At 48.2% G+C, this 19,013-nt stretch overlaps 1 protein-coding gene across 2 annotated transcripts in view; it reads left to right on the top strand.

The window, feature by feature from the left end:
• The window catches only part of dpysl4 (dihydropyrimidinase like 4), a 42,137-nt gene that overhangs the window by 7,712 nt on the left and 15,412 nt on the right, over window positions 1-19,013 (top strand). For both annotated transcript variants that reach the window (XM_031905053.1, NM_001015765.1), the window contains 8 exon segments: window positions 11,715-11,803; window positions 12,025-12,209; window positions 13,024-13,188; window positions 15,382-15,443; window positions 15,531-15,611; window positions 16,737-16,805; window positions 16,910-17,030; window positions 18,463-18,619. In XM_031905053.1, coding sequence (XP_031760913.1) covers window positions 11,715-11,803; window positions 12,025-12,209; window positions 13,024-13,188; window positions 15,382-15,443; window positions 15,531-15,611; window positions 16,737-16,805; window positions 16,910-17,030; window positions 18,463-18,619 — 929 coding nt within the window.

Genomic DNA, 19,013 nt, shown 5'->3' with positions numbered 1-19,013 from the left:
TATGTGTATAGGTATGGGACCAGTTATCCATAATGCTAAGGACCTGGAGCTTTCTGGATAACAGGTTTCTGCATAAGAGATACCAGACCTGTATTAGAAGTTCCCTCCGAGTTTCATGGCATTTAACTGGTGACTAGTGATGTGCAGTTCAACAAAAAGTCGACTTGTTACCCACACCCGGCCCTAACCCGCCGACTTGTTACCACGCCCGACCCTAACCCGCTGACTTGTTACCCACACCCGACCCTAACCCGCCGACTTGTTACCCACACCCGACCCTAACCCGCCGACTTGTTACCCACGCCCGACCCTAACCCGCCGACTTATTACCCACACCCAACCCTAACCCGCCGACTTGTTACCCATGCCCGACCCTAACCCGCCGACTTGTTACCACACCCGACCCTAACCCGCCGACTTGTTACCCACACCCGACCCTAACCCGCCGACTTGTTACCCACACCCGACCCTAACCCGCCGACTTGTTACCCACACCCGACCCTAACCCGCGACTTGTTACCCACACCCGACCCTAACCCGCCGACTTGTTACCCACACCCGACCCTAACCCGCCGACTTGTTACCCACACCCGACCCTAACCCGCCGACTTGTTACCCACGCCCGACCCTAACCCGCCGACTTATTACCCACACCCGGCCCTAACCCGCTGACTTGTTACCCACACTCGACCCTAACCCGCCGACTTGTTACCCACACCCGACCCTAACCCGCCGACTTGTTACCCACACCCGACCCTAACCCGCTGACTTGTTACCACACCCGACCCTAACCCGCCGACTTGTTACCCACACCCGACCCTAACCCGCCGACTTGTTACCCACACCCGACCCTAACCCGCCGACTTGTTACCCACACCCGGCCCTAACCCGCTGACTTGTTACCACACCCGACCCTAACCCGCCGACTTGTTACCCACACCCGACCCTAACCCGCCGACTTGTTACCCACACCCGGCCCTAACCCGCCGACTTGTTACCACGCCCGACCCTAACCTGCCGACTTGTTACCCACACCCGACCCTAACCCGCCGACTTGTTACCCACGCCCTACCCTAACCCGCCGACTTGTTACCCACGCCCGACCCTAACCCGCCGACTTATTACCCGCACCCGACCCTAACCCGCCAACTTGTTACCCACACCCGACCCTAACCCGTGACTTGTTGCCCACACCCGACCCTAACCCGCGACTTGTTACCCACACCCGACCCTAACCCGTGACTTGTTACCCACACCCGACCCTAACCCGCCGACTTGTTACCCACACCCGACCCTAACCCGCCGACATGTTACCCACACCCGACCCTAACCCGCCGACATGTTACCCACACCCGACCCAAACCCACCGACATGTTACCCACACCCGACCCAAACCCACCGACATGTTACCCACACCCGACCCTAACCCGCGACTTGTTGCCCACACCCGACCCTAACCCGCCGACTTGTTGCCCACACCCGACCCTAACCCGCCGACTTGTTACCCACACCCGACCCTAACCCGCCGACATGTTACCCACACCTAACCCGCGGACTTGTTACCCACACCCGACCCTAACCCGCCGACTTGTTACCACGCCCGACCCTAACCCGCCGACTTGTTACCCACACCCGACCCTAACCCGCCGACTTGTTACCCACGCCCTACCCTAACCCGCCGACTTATTACCCACACCCGACCCTAACCCGCCAACTTGTTACCCACACCCGACCCTAACCCGCGACTTGTTGCCCACACCCGACCCTAACCCGCGACTTGTTGCCCACACCCGACCCTAACCCGCGACTTGTTACCCACACCCGACCCTAACCCGTGACTTGTTACCCACACCCGACCCTAACCCGCCGACTTGTTACCCACACCCGACCCTAACCCGCCGACATGTTACCCACACCCGACCCTAACCCGCCGACATGTTACCCACACCCGACCCAAACCCACCGACATGTTACCCACACCCGACCCAAACCCACCGACATGTTACCCACACCCGACCCTAACCCGCGACTTGTTGCCCACACCCGACCCTAACCCGCCGACTTGTTGCCCACACCCGACCCTAACCCGCCGACTTGTTACCCACACCCGACCCTAACCCGCCGACATGTTACCCACACCTAACCCGCGGACTTGTTACCCACACCCGACCCTAACCCGCCGACTTGTTACCACGCCCGACCCTAACCCGCCGACTTGTTACCCACACCCGACCCTAACCCGCCGACTTGTTACCCACGCCCTACCCTAACCCGCCGACTTATTACCCACACCCGACCCTAACCCGCCAACTTGTTACCCACACCCGACCCTAACCCGCGACTTGTTGCCCACACCCGACCCTAACCCGCGACTTGTTACCCACACCCGACCCTAACCCGTGACTTGTTACCCACACCCGACCCTAACCCGCCGACTTGTTACCCACACCCGACCCTAACCCGCCGACATGTTACCCACACCCGACCCTAACCCGCCGACATGTTACCCACACCCGACCCAAACCCACCGACATGTTACCCACACCCGACCCTAACCCGCGACTTGTTGCCCACACCCGACCCTAACCCGCCGACTTGTTACCCACACCCGACCCTAACCCGCCGACATGTTACCCACACCCGACCCTAACCCTCCGACTTGTTACCCACACCCGACCCTAACCCGCCGACTTGTTACCCACACCCGACCCTAACCCTCCGACTTGTTACCCACACCCGACCCTAACCCGCCGACATGTTACCCACACCTAACCCGCGGACTTGTTACCCACACCCGACCCTAACCCTCCGACTTGTTACCCACACCCGACCCTAACCCGCCGACTTGTTACCCACACCCGACCCTAACCCGCCGACATGTTACCCACACCTAACCCGCGGACTTGTTACCCACACCCGACCCTAACCTGCCGACTTGTTGCCCACACCCGACCCTAACCTGCCGACTTGTTGCCCACACCCGACCCTAACCTGCCGACTTGTTACCCACACCCGACCCTAACCCACCGACATGTTACCCACACCCAACCCTAACTCGCCGACTTGTTACCCACACCCGACCCTAACCCGCGACTTGTTACCCACACCCGACCCTAACCCGTCGACTTGTTACCCACACCCGACCCTAACCCGCCGACTTGTTACCCACACCCGACCCTAACCTGCCGACTTGTTGCCCACACCCGACCCTAACCTGCCGACTTGTTGCCCACACCCAACCCTAACCCGCCGACTTGTTACCCACACTCGACCCTAACCCGCCGACTTGTTACCCACACCCGACCCTAACCCGCCGACTTGTTACCCACACCCGACCCTAACCCGCTGACTTGTTACCACACCCGACCCTAACCCGCCGACTTGTTACCCACACCCGACCCTAACCCGCCGACTTGTTACCCACACCCGACCCTAACCCGCCGACTTGTTACCCACACCCGGCCCTAACCCGCTGACTTGTTACCACACCCGACCCTAACCCGCCGACTTGTTACCCACACCCGACCCTAACCCGCCGACTTGTTACCCACACCCGGCCCTAACCCGCCGACTTGTTACCACGCCCGACCCTAACCTGCCGACTTGTTACCCACACCCGACCCTAACCCGCCGACTTGTTACCCACGCCCTACCCTAACCCGCCGACTTGTTACCCACGCCCGACCCTAACCCGCCGACTTATTACCCACACCCGACCCTAACCCGCCAACTTGTTACCCACACCCGACCCTAACCCGCGACTTGTTGCCCACACCCGACCCTAACCCGCGACTTGTTACCCACACCCGACCCTAACCCGTGACTTGTTACCCACACCCGACCCTAACCCGCCGACTTGTTACCCACACCCGACCCTAACCCGCCGACATGTTACCCACACCCGACCCTAACCCGCCGACATGTTACCCACACCCGACCCAAACCCACCGACATGTTACCCACACCCGACCCAAACCCACCGACATGTTACCCACACCCGACCCTAACCCGCGACTTGTTGCCCACACCCGACCCTAACCCGCCGACTTGTTGCCCACACCCGACCCTAACCCGCCGACTTGTTACCCACACCCGACCCTAACCCGCCGACATGTTACCCACACCTAACCCGCGGACTTGTTACCCACACCCGACCCTAACCCGCCGACTTGTTACCACGCCCGACCCTAACCCGCCGACTTGTTACCCACACCCGACGCTAACCCGCCGACTTGTTACCCACGCCCTACCCTAACCCGCCGACTTATTACCCACACCCGACCCTAACCCGCCAACTTGTTACCCACACCCGACCCTAACCCGCGACTTGTTGCCCACACCCGACCCTAACCCGCGACTTGTTGCCCACACCCGACCCTAACCCGCGACTTGTTACCCACACCCGACCCTAACCCGTGACTTGTTACCCACACCCGACCCTAACCCGCCGACTTGTTACCCACACCCGACCCTAACCCGCCGACATGTTACCCACACCCGACCCTAACCCGCCGACATGTTACCCACACCCGACCCAAACCCACCGACATGTTACCCACACCCGACCCAAACCCACCGACATGTTACCCACACCCGACCCTAACCCGCGACTTGTTGCCCACACCCGACCCTAACCCGCCGACTTGTTGCCCACACCCGACCCTAACCCGCCGACTTGTTACCCACACCCGACCCTAACCCGCCGACATGTTACCCACACCTAACCCGCGGACTTGTTACCCACACCCGACCCTAACCCGCCGACTTGTTACCACGCCCGACCCTAACCCGCCGACTTGTTACCCACACCCGACCCTAACCCGCCGACTTGTTACCCACGCCCTACCCTAACCCGCCGACTTATTACCCACACCCGACCCTAACCCGCCAACTTGTTACCCACACCCGACCCTAACCCGCGACTTGTTGCCCACACCCGACCCTAACCCGCGACTTGTTACCCACACCCGACCCTAACCCGTGACTTGTTACCCACACCCGACCCTAACCCGCCGACTTGTTACCCACACCCGACCCTAACCCGCCGACATGTTACCCACACCCGACCCTAACCCGCCGACATGTTACCCACACCCGACCCAAACCCACCGACATGTTACCCACACCCGACCCTAACCCGCGACTTGTTGCCCACACCCGACCCTAACCCGCCGACTTGTTACCCACACCCGACCCTAACCCGCCGACATGTTACCCACACCTAACCCGCGGACTTGTTACCCACACCCGACCCTAACCCTCCGACTTGTTACCCACACCCGACCCTAACCTGCCGACTTGTTGCCCACACCCGACCCTAACCTGCCGACTTGTTGCCCACACCCGACCCTAACCTGCCGACTTGTTACCCACACCCGACCCTAACCCACCGACATGTTACCCACACCCAACCCTAACTCGCCGACTTGTTACCCACACCCGACCCTAACCCGCGACTTGTTACCCACACCCGACCCTAACCCGTCGACTTGTTACCCACACCCGACCCTAACCCGCCGACTTGTTACCCACACCCGACCCTAACCTGCCGACTTGTTGCCCACACCCGACCCTAACCTGCCGACTTGTTGCCCACACCCAACCCTAACTCGCCGACTTGTTACCCACACCCGACCCTAACCCGCCGACTTGTTACCCACACCCGACCCTAACCCATCGACTTGTTACCCACACCCGGCCCTAACCCGCCGACATGTTACCCACACCCAACCCTAACTCGCCGACTTGTTACCCACACCCGACCCTAACCCGCGACTTGTTACCCACACCCGACCCTAACCCGTCGACTTGTTACCCACACCCGGCCCTAACCCGCCGACATGTTACCCACACCCAACCCTAACCCGCCAACTTGTTACCCACACCCGACCCTAACCCGCCGACTTGTTACCCACACCTGACCCTTACCCGACAAGCCCCTCTCTAACGCCATGAATGGGCCAGGACATGTGGGCGTGAATCTATAAATACTGACATCAAAAGGCGGAAGTGGGGCATTGTAAAGTGACAGACTGGGTGGGCGCATGGAAAAGTTCAGCCCAAACCCACCCAAGACTGGTGGAAGCTGTGTGGATGTTAGCCTGAACCAATCCAATCCGTGGGTTTCAGGCCGACCCACACATCACTAATGGTGACAGCTGTGTCCATTTTTCCCTATAGGCATTTTTTTGGAACTTTAGAAAATTTTAAGGCAGGTCTCAGGTATACTGACTTTTTCATAGCAAACTGTTGTTTGGAAGCGCTTGAAGTATAATATTATATGAGAGCTGAACCCTTGAGCGTTGTGTGAGTGGGATCTGGGTATATTTATATATATAATCCCCTCTGCAAATAAGGATATACAATTACAAAGTAACGAAGCGGAAGAGGACACTCATTTGGTTTATGTAGGCTTTGTACTTATTAACATCCCTTTTAAAATCTCTGCACAATTCCCTTGCTGAATGAAATGCCCCATGCAGTCTCTAACAGGCCTCTCCTTGCCCCGGCCCTGAAGACAATAGCCGCCTGTGTCCTGCCATAATTAGAGATCCGCGGACAAAGCCGGTGGTCCCTGGGGAAAACCCTTCCAATCAGCCATTATGGGACTGACTGTCGCGTCTGAACACTGAATAAGTGCATTGATAAGTCACACTGGAGCCAGACCTTACTGTATATTCTGTGCATAGGGAGCACAATAATAATGAAAGCAAATGCCATTTAAATCACCTTTCCAACAGACTGTGCAAATACAATGTACTGTATCAAATACAAAATGGATTTGATATGAGAAGCAGTATCTGTCTGTCTTTTGCTTTTCTCTGCACTGCTGACCCTGACTACCTATACCACTGAACAATGTAGCAGTGGGAAAGTCCGCCTCCAATCAAGACTCCAGTTCCCATAGTGCCTTTCATATTCTGCAATAGCAGACCTGTGAAGAAAGAGAATAACAAATGTGTGCAGGGCATTGTGGGAATCAGAGAACTGACTGCAGGAGAGCTGACCACTGCAACATTGTTTCGGTTGCATTGAAGTAGCAGCGGGTTCCGTTGGGAGTCAAAGGATATGGAAAGCCCAATTGCACTGATTTGTAGGGTGGGGGGTCCTGTGCAGCTGATGACCTAGCTTAGGGCAGTGATCCCCAATCAATGGCTCAGGGGTGACATGTTACTCCCCAACCCCTTGGATGTTGCTCCCAGTGGCCTTAAAGCAGGTGCTTATTTTTGAATTGCTGACTTGGGGGCAAGTTTTGGTTGAATAAAACCATGAGTATTGCCAAACAGAGACTTATATAGGCTGCCAGTCCACATAGGGGCTACCAAATAGCCAATCACAGCCCTGAGTTGGCATCCCCAGGGACTTTTTTCATGCTTGCATTTTGCAATTGAGTGTGGCTCACGTGTTAAACAGGTTGGGGACCTCTGATTTAGGGACTATGGCTTAAATGCCTCTGGCAACATCCTGTGACCCAGGAGAAGTGTCCCTGTGAACTGGCAAGCCCAGCGGGTCCATCATCAGCCCCTTGATTGCTGTAAATCCATTTGAGTGGCACAGGAGAAACATTTCCCATGAATATTTTCCTTTAGTTGGTACTTGGTTGGCACTGATGCCGCTTCTGTATCTGTGTTTATATGGAATATACTAACAAGGAAGATGCAGGTGATGGGGCATCTGCGGGCTATAGATAATGAGGAGACTGGCCCCCACAGATTTTATGACCCAAGAACAAAGGAGGGGGAGGTGAGGTGCAAGAGGAGAGCACATTAAGTGGCGTCAATGAGAAATATAATCAAGGGCTTTTATTTGTAATCAGCTCACTAGCCAGATGGGGCAATGAGATTTCGGATGTGCCATGCATGCCAATGAAGGTCCATTTAGTTTACTAGTTAAAGGGGACATGTCATGTTAAAATTAACAATGTGCCAGTGCATTATACTCCTCGATATATAGAAGGATTGTGCTTAAACAAGTTTTATTTCGGACTGATTTATTGAGAAATTCTCCCAAAACCCTACTAGTTCCACCCATCTACCTGCTGGCTGAATTCTTTGGATGTGCAGGGGTGCAGGGGGGCCGGCGGCACTCAGCACACTGCACTGTAGGAACCAATCAGCAACTAGGCTGGTCTGCAGCCTGTCTTTGCTTGTTTGACTGCAGGGCTGTGATTGGCTACTCCCCTCCTACTGTGCTTCTGGCAGGGGCTGTTAGGACTCGCCCACCCCTCATTTGAAACAATCTATAGGGAGCTCCAGTAAAGGGGCCATTTTTACAGATAGTATTAATTTTTAGAGCAAAGTGAAACCAGCACCGTTTATTATTCATAATAATCCAATGCGTCTCCTTTAAAAATAATGATATTTTGTATTTTTTGTTTTGTTTTTTTATTACACCATAAGGCTAATGTCACCCCCGGCATTTTCTCTGACTACAGTAGGGCTATAGTAGGAAATCTAGGAAATAACGACTAATTAGATTCTGTTATATGTAGGGTGGTAGAATGGCTGTAGCTGTGGGTTAGTGGGCAGAAGAATGACCAATGGCACCCTAGGACAGTGTTTATCAAACTGTGGGACTGACACCTGTTTTGGTGGCATGGAATATTGGTGGGTGCTAAACCTCAATGGTAGTTAGTGGACCTGTATGTTCTTCAAGATCCTCCTGGAGCCTTAAGTCCTAAGTATGGAAGTCAAACAGTAGGATTTGGGATCGATAATATTGAATGGCTGAAATAGACACGTTCTCTTATGTCTTTAATCTTGTTATGAGCTAAGAGCTCAATGCCACTGCTTGGATAGAAACAGACTTACCAATAGGCCATTGCTTTTTGATAGCCAATCTCAAAAAGCCAAAAAAAACCCAGAGAATGTCCATCTGATACTGTCCCGAATGCATAAACAATTCTCTTGTAATGTCAGATATTCCACTTGCAGACAGGGTAGAAATAGAAGCAATGGATATCACTGCTTTCCTCTGCCAACACTATATACAGTTTATATATTGTGTAGTGAACCATGAAATTGCATAGTGCAAGTATTAGCAGGGAAGAAAGCAGCCTCTTATTGCATTCCTTGTGCCTTTTAATATTCTATTTGAATCAGGTTCCACTCTATCCACAGAGAGGAAACTGGGGAAGGAATAGGTGGTACACACGAAAAATGTGCCTGTATTGACATATATTGATTTAATTTGTATGGAGCAGGGGTCTTTTTTTTATACCTTTTTACCCATGAGCAACATTTAAATAAAAAAAAATTTGGGAGAAAGTTGTGCAAGAGAAGATCAACTTAGAGCTAAGAAATATGAATCGGAAAAACAAAAAAAAATCCAAGCAGTAGCAAATGGCCCCCAAAGTGTCAGTTGAACTATAACACAAAATACTAATTTGTTTTACTATTTAGTAATAGAGTTGCCCTTGGATACTGTAGGTGCCAGCTTCACAGTCATTTACAGGTTGGAATAAGTGACCTTTTTCAGTAATAACTTTTGCTGGTCATGTGGCATGGGAACCTTGGGAGTTTATTAAACATGAACACAATATTTTGCCCCTCCCAAGAAACCTACAGCAGCCTATCAGTTGTGTGCCCTTATTTTTCTATACTCCCTTCAGTGGTCAAGACTAAAGGTGGCCTTAAGGTGGCCATACACGGGCCAATTCTAGCTGCCAATATCGATGCCTTAGACCAATTCGACAGTTAATCGGCCCATGTATGGGCACTACCGACGGGCCTGCCCGTCCAACCTGAAATCGGGCAGATATCGTCAGGTTAAAAAATCTAGTCGGATCGGAACCAACTTTGCCTATACCCGTTGTTATAATTCGATCGTTTGGCCCCAGGGCCAAACAATCCAATTAGCCTAGATTCTCCTGATATCGCCCACCTGTAGGTGGAGGATATCGGGAGAAGATCCGCTCGTTTGGCGACATCGCCAAGCGAGCAGATCTGAATGTGTATGGCCACCTTTACACTGTAAGATCCACTCATTTGGTGAGGTCACCAATGAGCAGATCTTCTCCCGATATGCCCACCTATGGGTGGGCAATAGTGGTCTAATTTGGTTGTTTGGCTCTAGGGCCAAACGCTCAAATTAAAATGGTGGGCATAGGTGCTGTCGGTCAGGGACTGCACCGACGTTGCTTGTGAGCCGATTGAGATCTGCCCAATTTTCAGGTCAATTGCCATGTCGGTCGGGGAGCCCTGTCGGTGGTGCTTATATGCGGGCAGATAAGCTGATGATATCGGTCCTTTAGACCGATTCTGTCTAAAGGACTGATATTGCCAGCTGAAATCGGTCCGTGTACTGTGCTCTTGCTATAGGGTTGCAGGACTATTGCAAACCACTTCAATGCTATTAAACAACAATAGCTGTGAGCTAGATAGAGATATTCTTTGTGGGGTGCGCTAAGGCAGTCACATTAATACATCATTTGGCTCATTTATAAGCAAACTGTCTCCTAGAGTGACCCAAATTCTTCAAAACAGGCCAGCCCAAGAGCAAACTGCCATCCCACTTTCCAGCCTCGCTCGTGTCTGATGTACGTTGTCATATCAATTTGTGCAAGCATGGCTGGCTTGGTGGCTATTTAGATGATTTCATCAGAAGTTCAGGGAGATGGCACAGACACAGAGTGTTTAAGACAAACAAACCATGCTTGCTGTTGGTACCCGGTGCCACAAATAACAAAAAAACTGTTACAAGTTTTGTATATTGCTCTCTAAACTATTTAATTTTCTCTGTAATAATTCAGGGCCATATTATTCACAACCATCTATCACATAATTTTAGGTGCCTCCTTTTGGGTTGAGCAGCTAGGTTCATTGTTTTTAGTCTGTTGCTTTACTGTTTGTGGGACCAGGCAATTAACAGCCGGTTATAGCATTAGAATAGTCATGGAACTAGGACAGTTGATAGCCAGTAAGAACTTTAGAACTTTCATGGGGCTAGGATAGTTTATAGCCAATTCAAAAATGAGTTCTCACAAATTAAACCTTGAAACGAAGAGGCAGATTTAATAAAGGGACAGGATGCTGAGGTATGTGACCCTTATGCCACACAGGGATAGGGCTGCCACCTTTTTGGTAAGGGGTGTAGCACGGGGCGGGGTAATGATGTCACAGGGTGGGGAAAAAGACAGAGTGAATGGGGAGTGGGCAGGTTAATGGGCGGGGTATAGGTGGGTCTGTACTTATAAAGAGTAATCCTTTAGTGGAGAGTGTCACAAAGGGAGGGATTTATAGTGTATTACAAATTTACCACCAATTACATTGCCAGTAGATTTCTAATTCCAGCTCTAACTGGCTGGGCCAGTCACATACCAGCAGGGTGGTAACCCTACACAGGGAGCTTTCATATGTAGCTGGTTAGAATTAGGTTTCATTATTACTTATGTATGACTACAAGTCAGCTGGCCCCATAGAAAACCATTACACCCATTCCTAGCCAGCCTTAAATGTCATCCATTACCCTCACAACATATTTCAGTTGGTCTTCTGCCACTCCAGCTCTGTTATAGTTACATAGTTACATAGTTACATAGTTACATAGTTACGTAGGGTTGAAAAAAGACCATTGTCCATCAAGTTCAACCCATCCGAGTAAACCCAGCACACAACCTATACTAACCTATACTATCTCTTCATTCATTTTATTTTGCCAGCCTCGTACAGAAGCCGATTATTATTCATTAATCTTATAACTTTGTTGCTTTGCAGAGTGACCGACTGCTGATAAAAGGTGGGAAGATTGTGAACGATGATCAGTCCTTCCTCGCCGATATATATATTGAAGATGGATTAATAAAGTAAGTAACTGGGTGTTGAGAGCAATGCAATGATGTTATATATTATAGTATATCAGTAGACTTCCTTGACTGGACCCACCAGCTGGACAGTCACATCACAAGTTGAGCAGACCAGTCACAAGTTATAAGCTGAACCGGCCACTACATGATGAACCATTCAGACAGAAGTATTTGCAATGTTCCATTTTTTGTTTTTATTCAAACTCTATGTTTTGATTCAGGCAAATTGGAGAGAATCTAATAGTCCCTGGTGGAGTAAAAACCATTGATGCTCATGGGTTGTTGGTTATACCCGGAGGGATAGATGTTCACACGAGGCTACAAATGCCAGTAATGGGGATGACCAGCGCTGATGATTTCTTCCAAGGAACAAAGGCGGCACTTGCCGGAGGCACCACCATGATAAGTATGTAGCACAGCATATATTGTGGTATGATTATTATGGCTGCATCTTGCTCATTTTAAAGGGAAATAAGGCCTAATTCCCAAAAGTGTTTCTTCCATTTACGTTTCCATTTATGACATGGGTCGGGTCTCGGCCTCGGGTTTTTTCCCGGTATCCCGGCGGCCCAGTCCGACCCTGGATCGGGCCACCAAAATCCTTCCTGCTGTAGAACTGCACCCATTATTTTTGCCATTGTCAGTGAGATTTTTAAGGTGGCCATACACGGTCACTTAGGCCAATTCGGCAGCTTATTGGCCCGTGTATGGGCACTAACGACAGGCCTTCCCAACCGACATCTCGCCTGAAATCAGGCAGATATCAATCAGCCTCGTCCACCAGGGGGCACAACGGGTTTTTTCCCGGTATCCCGGTGGCCCAGTCCGACCCTGGATCGGGTCACCAAAATCCTTCCTGGTGTAGAACTGCACCCATTTTTTTTGTCATTGTCAGTGAGATTCTTAAGGTGGCCATACACGGTCCCTTAGACCAATTCGCCAGCTTATTGGCCCGTGTATGGGCACTAACAACAGGCCTGCCTGACCAACATCAGCTCCTTGACGCGGTCCCCAAACGCTTATACCTGTCGTTCTAATTTGGTTGAACTGAATTAACTGATATGGCCCACCTGTAGGTGGGAATATCGGGAGTAAATCCGCTCACTTGGCTACCTCGCCAAGTGAGCGGATCTTACCGTGTAGTGATTATAATAGGAAATTATTTGCATTATGGATGGAAGTCTTCTGTACACTTACTGGCTACTTAATTGTCCTTCCAGTTGACCATGTCTTCCCTGACTCTGGAATGAACCTAGTGCAAGCCTATGACCAGTGGAGAGAATGGGCTGATGGCAAAGTGTGCTGTGATTACTCCCTGCATGTAGATATTACCTACTGGCACGAGAGTCTGAAAGAAGAGTTAGAGGCATTAGTAAAGGATAAAGGTAAGTTGGCTGGAATACAGGGATATGGACACATCAGATTGCAAGCTTCTGGGGCTAAATGTTCCTTTGTAGTCTTACTGGATTAAAGATAAATAGCTGACCATTACAATGTTTTTATAGCCTTGGTCTTGACAGTGCATTCAGTCCATGGCCTTCATACTAATGCATTATACCCCCCCCCCAACACACTAATATTAATGATGCTTTTAATGGGAATCATTAAACCTCTTTGAAGGATGAGAGACAAAAGTGCTGAATTTTCACGTTGTGGTTGAAAACCCCATTTATGAGCGTGGCTTATTTTATCTTTTCATACATTTTCAGGATATGATCCGCTGAAAGTCCATTTTCGATACACTATGTTTGTATTTTTGAACTAAAATGAATACCTTAGCAGACATGTAAGAGCCTTAAATCATCATTCCTGGAATATCTGTAATAGATTCCCAAAAAATCATTTCTTGCATATAAATAAGCTGTTTGGTGTAACGTCACCATAGCAATGGCAGTAATATGCAGATTTAACCACCAACGATTATTAGCAGGTTTCAGCACTGCGTTAGATCTCTGCTGGAAGAAACATGGAAGGATAGCATGTTACATAATTAGAAGCAATGACCTACTAATTAGCAGCAGCAGATATTTAATGAAACATATCTTCCGAGTTATTGGAACGAGGATTATTCCTTGTGAAATGTATCGCGTTTATGTAAGTGCCGTGTTATTTCATTAATATGCAGTGGATTGTACTAAAGAAACTGGAATTCTTTCTATGCAGCTGCAGCTCTTGAACCTGAATTATTGAGCTGGTTTGTGTGGGTTCCAATGATAACTAATAATACACAAAGAAGTTATGCAGGTCAAAAAATGTTTATGCACCAGCAGGGCACCTAATGAATGGTATAAATCAAGTCCAAAATACAAAATCAAGAACATGCACAGTATAGCAGAGCTGTGCATGGAGGCAGAGGGTGGTAGGTCACTAAATAGGTATCTCTACTGTTGCCCCAAATAAATATCTTGAATGTTTTGGTGCACAAGCTTAATATGTGTCATTTATTTTTTGTATTAAGTTGCCCAGTCTGCCAAGAAGCTACAGGAACTATGAGTAGGCATGAGCCCACCACATATATAGAGGATCCAGTAGTTTATAGTAAGATACCCAGGGTCTAATTTACTACTGCCCTAAGATATGCAAAATCATTAGAATGACACCTACCTCCACCCCACATAGTTTGGCTGAGATGTATTCATGGGGAAGATGCAGCTTTTGTGGTTCATTTTTGAGCACAAACACTTGCAGCTGCTCTGCAAAGGCCAAGATCCTCACCAGCCCCTTGGATGTTGCTCCCAGTGGTCTATATGGAGGTGCTTACTTTTGGATTCCCGGCTTGGAGGCAAGTTTTGGTTGTACAAAAACTGGTGTACTGCCAAGCAGAGCTTCCTGTAGGCTGCCAGTTCACATAGAGGCTACCAGTAGCCAATCATAGCCCTTATTTGGCACACCCCGGAACATTTGTCATGCTTGTGTCGCTCCCTAAAGCTTTTTACAGTTTAACGTGGGTCAGGGGTAAAAAAGGTTGGGTACAACCTACACTATAAATGAGCCTTGCAAACTTTGTGCAGGTCTAGTTTCTTTCAGTCAGATGACTAGTACATTCTGCTGATTTGTTGATTGCTGTACGTGCCTAGACCTGCTAGGCCTGACTAGGCCTGTAAACCTGGTAGCTCTTGCTTCACTAAAAAGAGCAGAGACCATAGCATTTCTTTAAACATTATACTCTGGGGCAGATATGGTGCTATTTGTAGTAAGTAGGAAGTGACCCTGGGGAAGAAAAAAAGGTTTATGGTGTTTTAGTTACTAGGGTATTGCTCAGAGGCATTTAGAATCATGGAGGTGCATTATAAATGCCAGATGCAGGTACTGTGTATTTAGTTTAAATTCCGCTACTAGCTGCCCCACACTCTATAAGTAGGACCCCCATTGTCTGCATGTTCCAGATGCTTAGTGCTCCTTAAACTTATGAGCAAACCAGAAACTTACTCCATGGAGATCATGATCTAGGATTTACCTCCAATATTTTCAAGGAATAATGTATTCAAAAATCAAAACTGAACTATAATAACCGTAATAACTTAGATGAGGTATCTGGTAAACAATTCAGTCAATAAATGGAACTCTTTCTTTTAAAGGTGTCAACTCCTTTCTCGTCTTTATGGCCTACAAAGACCAGTACCAGTGCACAGATGCAGAGGTAAATAATGTGCAGAATACTTGCCTTGGTTACAAGTTATGACCATTCTAATAAGAAGCTTATGACCTCCACCTGCTGTATTTACAGATGTATGAAATATTCAGCATTATCAGAGACCTAGGAGCAATAGCCCAAGTGCATGCAGAAAATGGGGATATTATTCAGGAGGTAAGTCACTTCAACTTGTTTTAAAGGTTCCTCAGCCACTGTCACATAAACACGTGTCGGTTCTGTCAGAGTCTTTCATGAAGGATTCGGGGTTTGGCAAAATTCCAAAATAGTGGATTTGGTGAATTGCTAGTTAGATGTTTATATCTTGGGTGATAGAACAATGAGGGTAGCATGGTCAATAACACTTGACCCACCATAATGAGGTGAGCCAATATTGGGGTGAAGAGACTGTGATTTACATTACTACAGTCTACTACAATATACTCGGGTCCCATAATGGGAGAGAATTTGGCAGCTATACTAAATTAGGTGACTGTGGGGAGCCTTCCAATTTAGCCTTTGCTCGCTAGATGTAATGGTGAGAAATAGTTTGGTCATAGCTCTCATTCGGCTTCCACTTAAATGTCCTTTTTAGAAACCTCGGCAAAAGTAGGAAAAGTCCTCAACAAAAGTAGGAATCAGAAGACATAGATGGGAAGCTCTTGCTTGGGGGTGGGGGGTGAAATATCTTGATAAAGGGAAGGTTTGGTCTCCCACACTAGCTATACAAGTTGGGAAACATATTGGCTTATAGAAGCCAACTTTCAGCATTTGGGTACTCCCAAAAGATGAGATTATGTAGGGGGAACCCAGCTCTCTATTGGATCATGGATTGTATGTACAAGATACAGTCATCAGCAAAAGGGGTTAACTTTTTAATAACAATGATGACCAACTAAAACTTGCCCAGTTCTGGCCAATTCCCAATTTGGCCATATAAAGACACAAGTCTGAAGTCCATGTGCTTTTAAACAGGTTATGGATTCCGAAGTGACTTCTAATATCCTTACATCATCTCTTATAATACTTTAATATAACTGATGACATCACTAAACACCATTTATAAAGATATAATTTACAGCATATTATTGTGTATTACAATAGGATATACTGTAGCAGCCAGAGTTGACTTCATGGTTAAACAGCAACAAAGCTGGAATTGATAGGTTTAACCATTGCAGGTATCATAATGTCTGGGGCTCAGTACATTTGGCCTAGAAACTATTCCTGTAATGAAGCAAAAATGTGCCGTTCCATTAACCAAAGGTATTTATATTAAATGTAGCCATTTATTTTACACAGGAGCAAAAGCGCATGTTGGAATGTGGCATCACCGGGCCCGAGGGTCACGTACTCAGCCACCCCGAAGAGGTAATGAACTTACTGCATGTTATTAATTTCCCCCTGGGTTGGTTTAGACCAAGGAGCCTGAGCGCAGACAGATGTGTCTCACCCGCATCCTTTCTTTTTGGCAGGTGGAAGCGGAAGCAGCGTACCGTGCCATAACAATCGCCAAGCAAGCCAACTGCCCCCTATACATCACCAAGGTTATGAGCAGAGGAGCAGCAGATGTGATTGCCCAAGCAAAGAGAAAAGGTCTGAAACAAACCGCCACTCACACAGTCAGGCCGGGCGACAGTTTGATGTAGAGCCTCGAAATTAAATCTCCCAAATCATTAAATCTGGCAGCCTAGTTGAGCTTTGCTATTTTCCAGGGTTATTCAGTCGGAAAATCTGGTGTTGTTTTACCTCATTTATTTTGGGTTAATAATATAAGCTTGAAAATTAAAAAGGAAATGAATCCATGTATTATGGGTTATGAAAAGGACATCATGTGGGTGAAAAGTAAATGTTTGCATATTAATGGCCATTCCAGTGTCGCCATAAAACTGCACCTAAAGGAACCCGCTGCACCATTTCATTGCCATAAAAGTTTTGCTTTTCAAAATTTCAAGCAACTTTGCAATACACATCAGTTAAAAAATATGCAGCCTTTTCATGATGTTTAATGTAATAATATGGTTTGGAACAGATCCCTAAGCCCCGCCCCCTGTTCCCCTGCTGATCTGGCTGACTACTTGAGACTCAAATAAAATGTAACAGTAGTCGACTGTCCTCAGCCTGCCTTCAGCCTGCATCCTCCATATTATTAATATTAACATTTATTTATAAAGCGCCAACATATTCCACAGCGCTGATCCATATCCCACAATTCCCTGCACAAGTCATGTCAATAGGGAAAGGAACATCCCAGTACAATGCATTGTGGGTTATGTAGTTCCTGCATGCTGTCTGTAGGCTGTGGAGAAGTTGTTAGAATTCATAACATCAGTGTTTTAGTCCCTCCTCCCCTGCCAAATGATGCAAAAAGAGAAGAACTGTTTTGCAGCTGGATTTCAGCACATGGTATTTATTCCTACTTTTTGAAGGAACAGATTACAGTGATAGGTATATTAGGGGTTTCTGTGTTGTGTGGGGCTCTTTAAGTGATGATTTTGGAGTCCCCCTTTAGGGTAAGAACTTCGGAAAGCAATGTGTAGGCCTTTCCACCAGCCATTTCTTTTATTGCCAGTGGAAAGGTTTTTCAGGGAGATTAGCCACCTGCGCTAGTGGAGATTTATTGTGGGAAACTAATCTCCATGTGGGACTTTACCCTCAATGTAAATTGAAAAGATTTTTAGAATAAAATTAGGCAAAGTCTGTTTTGTTATGGGGGGGATCACTTTAGAACTCCTCTGTGACTTAAAATATCCTTATATTTTACAATAGGTTACATATATATATATATATTTATATTTTAAACTATGGTCACTCCATAATTTGTTCTTGCTGACCATCAGACTACCCCAACTACAAGCTTTACTTTAGACTCTTTTGCTGTGGGCTCCTCTAGCAGTTAATTGTAAAGTTAATGACTCCGCTAATGACTTTATAGGGGAGGTGATGAGAGATTCAGAGTTACCACATACACTCTTACATCCCCTCCACAGGTGCAATGGTAAAAATATCATAATTGGTTGTTTTGTAGGTATTGTCGTATATGGGGAGACGCTCACGGCCAGCATTGGCACAGACGGAACTCATTACTGGAGCAAAAATTGGGCAAAAGCTGCGGCATATGTGACCTCCCCTCCTATTAGTCCTGACCCCTCAACGCCAGATCATCTCACTTCATTACTGTCATGGTAAGTTTAAGTCCGTGGGGCATTTTTGTTGATCACCGCTTTGAGCTTAGTTGGGTGGGAATTGTGTGTCTGTAACAGGGACATAAATGGGATTCCATTATTACACAACGCAAATGCCAATTGAATCTCATGTGCATCTTCTGTATTTATTTATTTATTTTTTCAATTACCTACCCCCTTCCTCTTCTTGTTAATGTTTGGTTGACCATCTGAGGACCTTTGTGTCCACAGCATAAGTATTTTCTTTGCAGATGTAATAGTAATGGAACCATGGGCTAGCCAAGAGCACAAGAACAAGACTCTGTAGGAGACCAAAACTGGTGGACAACACCTTGGGGAGCAAATCTATGATACATTTCTCTGAGGTTGCCTTCCATCTACCATTGACTTGAAT

The sequence above is a fragment of the Xenopus tropicalis genome, chromosome 7 (genome assembly GCF_000004195.4).
Source record: "Xenopus tropicalis strain Nigerian chromosome 7, UCB_Xtro_10.0, whole genome shotgun sequence".
NCBI lineage: Eukaryota > Metazoa > Chordata > Amphibia > Anura > Pipidae > Xenopus > Xenopus tropicalis.
Note: the sequence above shows the minus strand (reverse complement) of the source record. Positions and strands in the feature narration are given on the sequence as shown.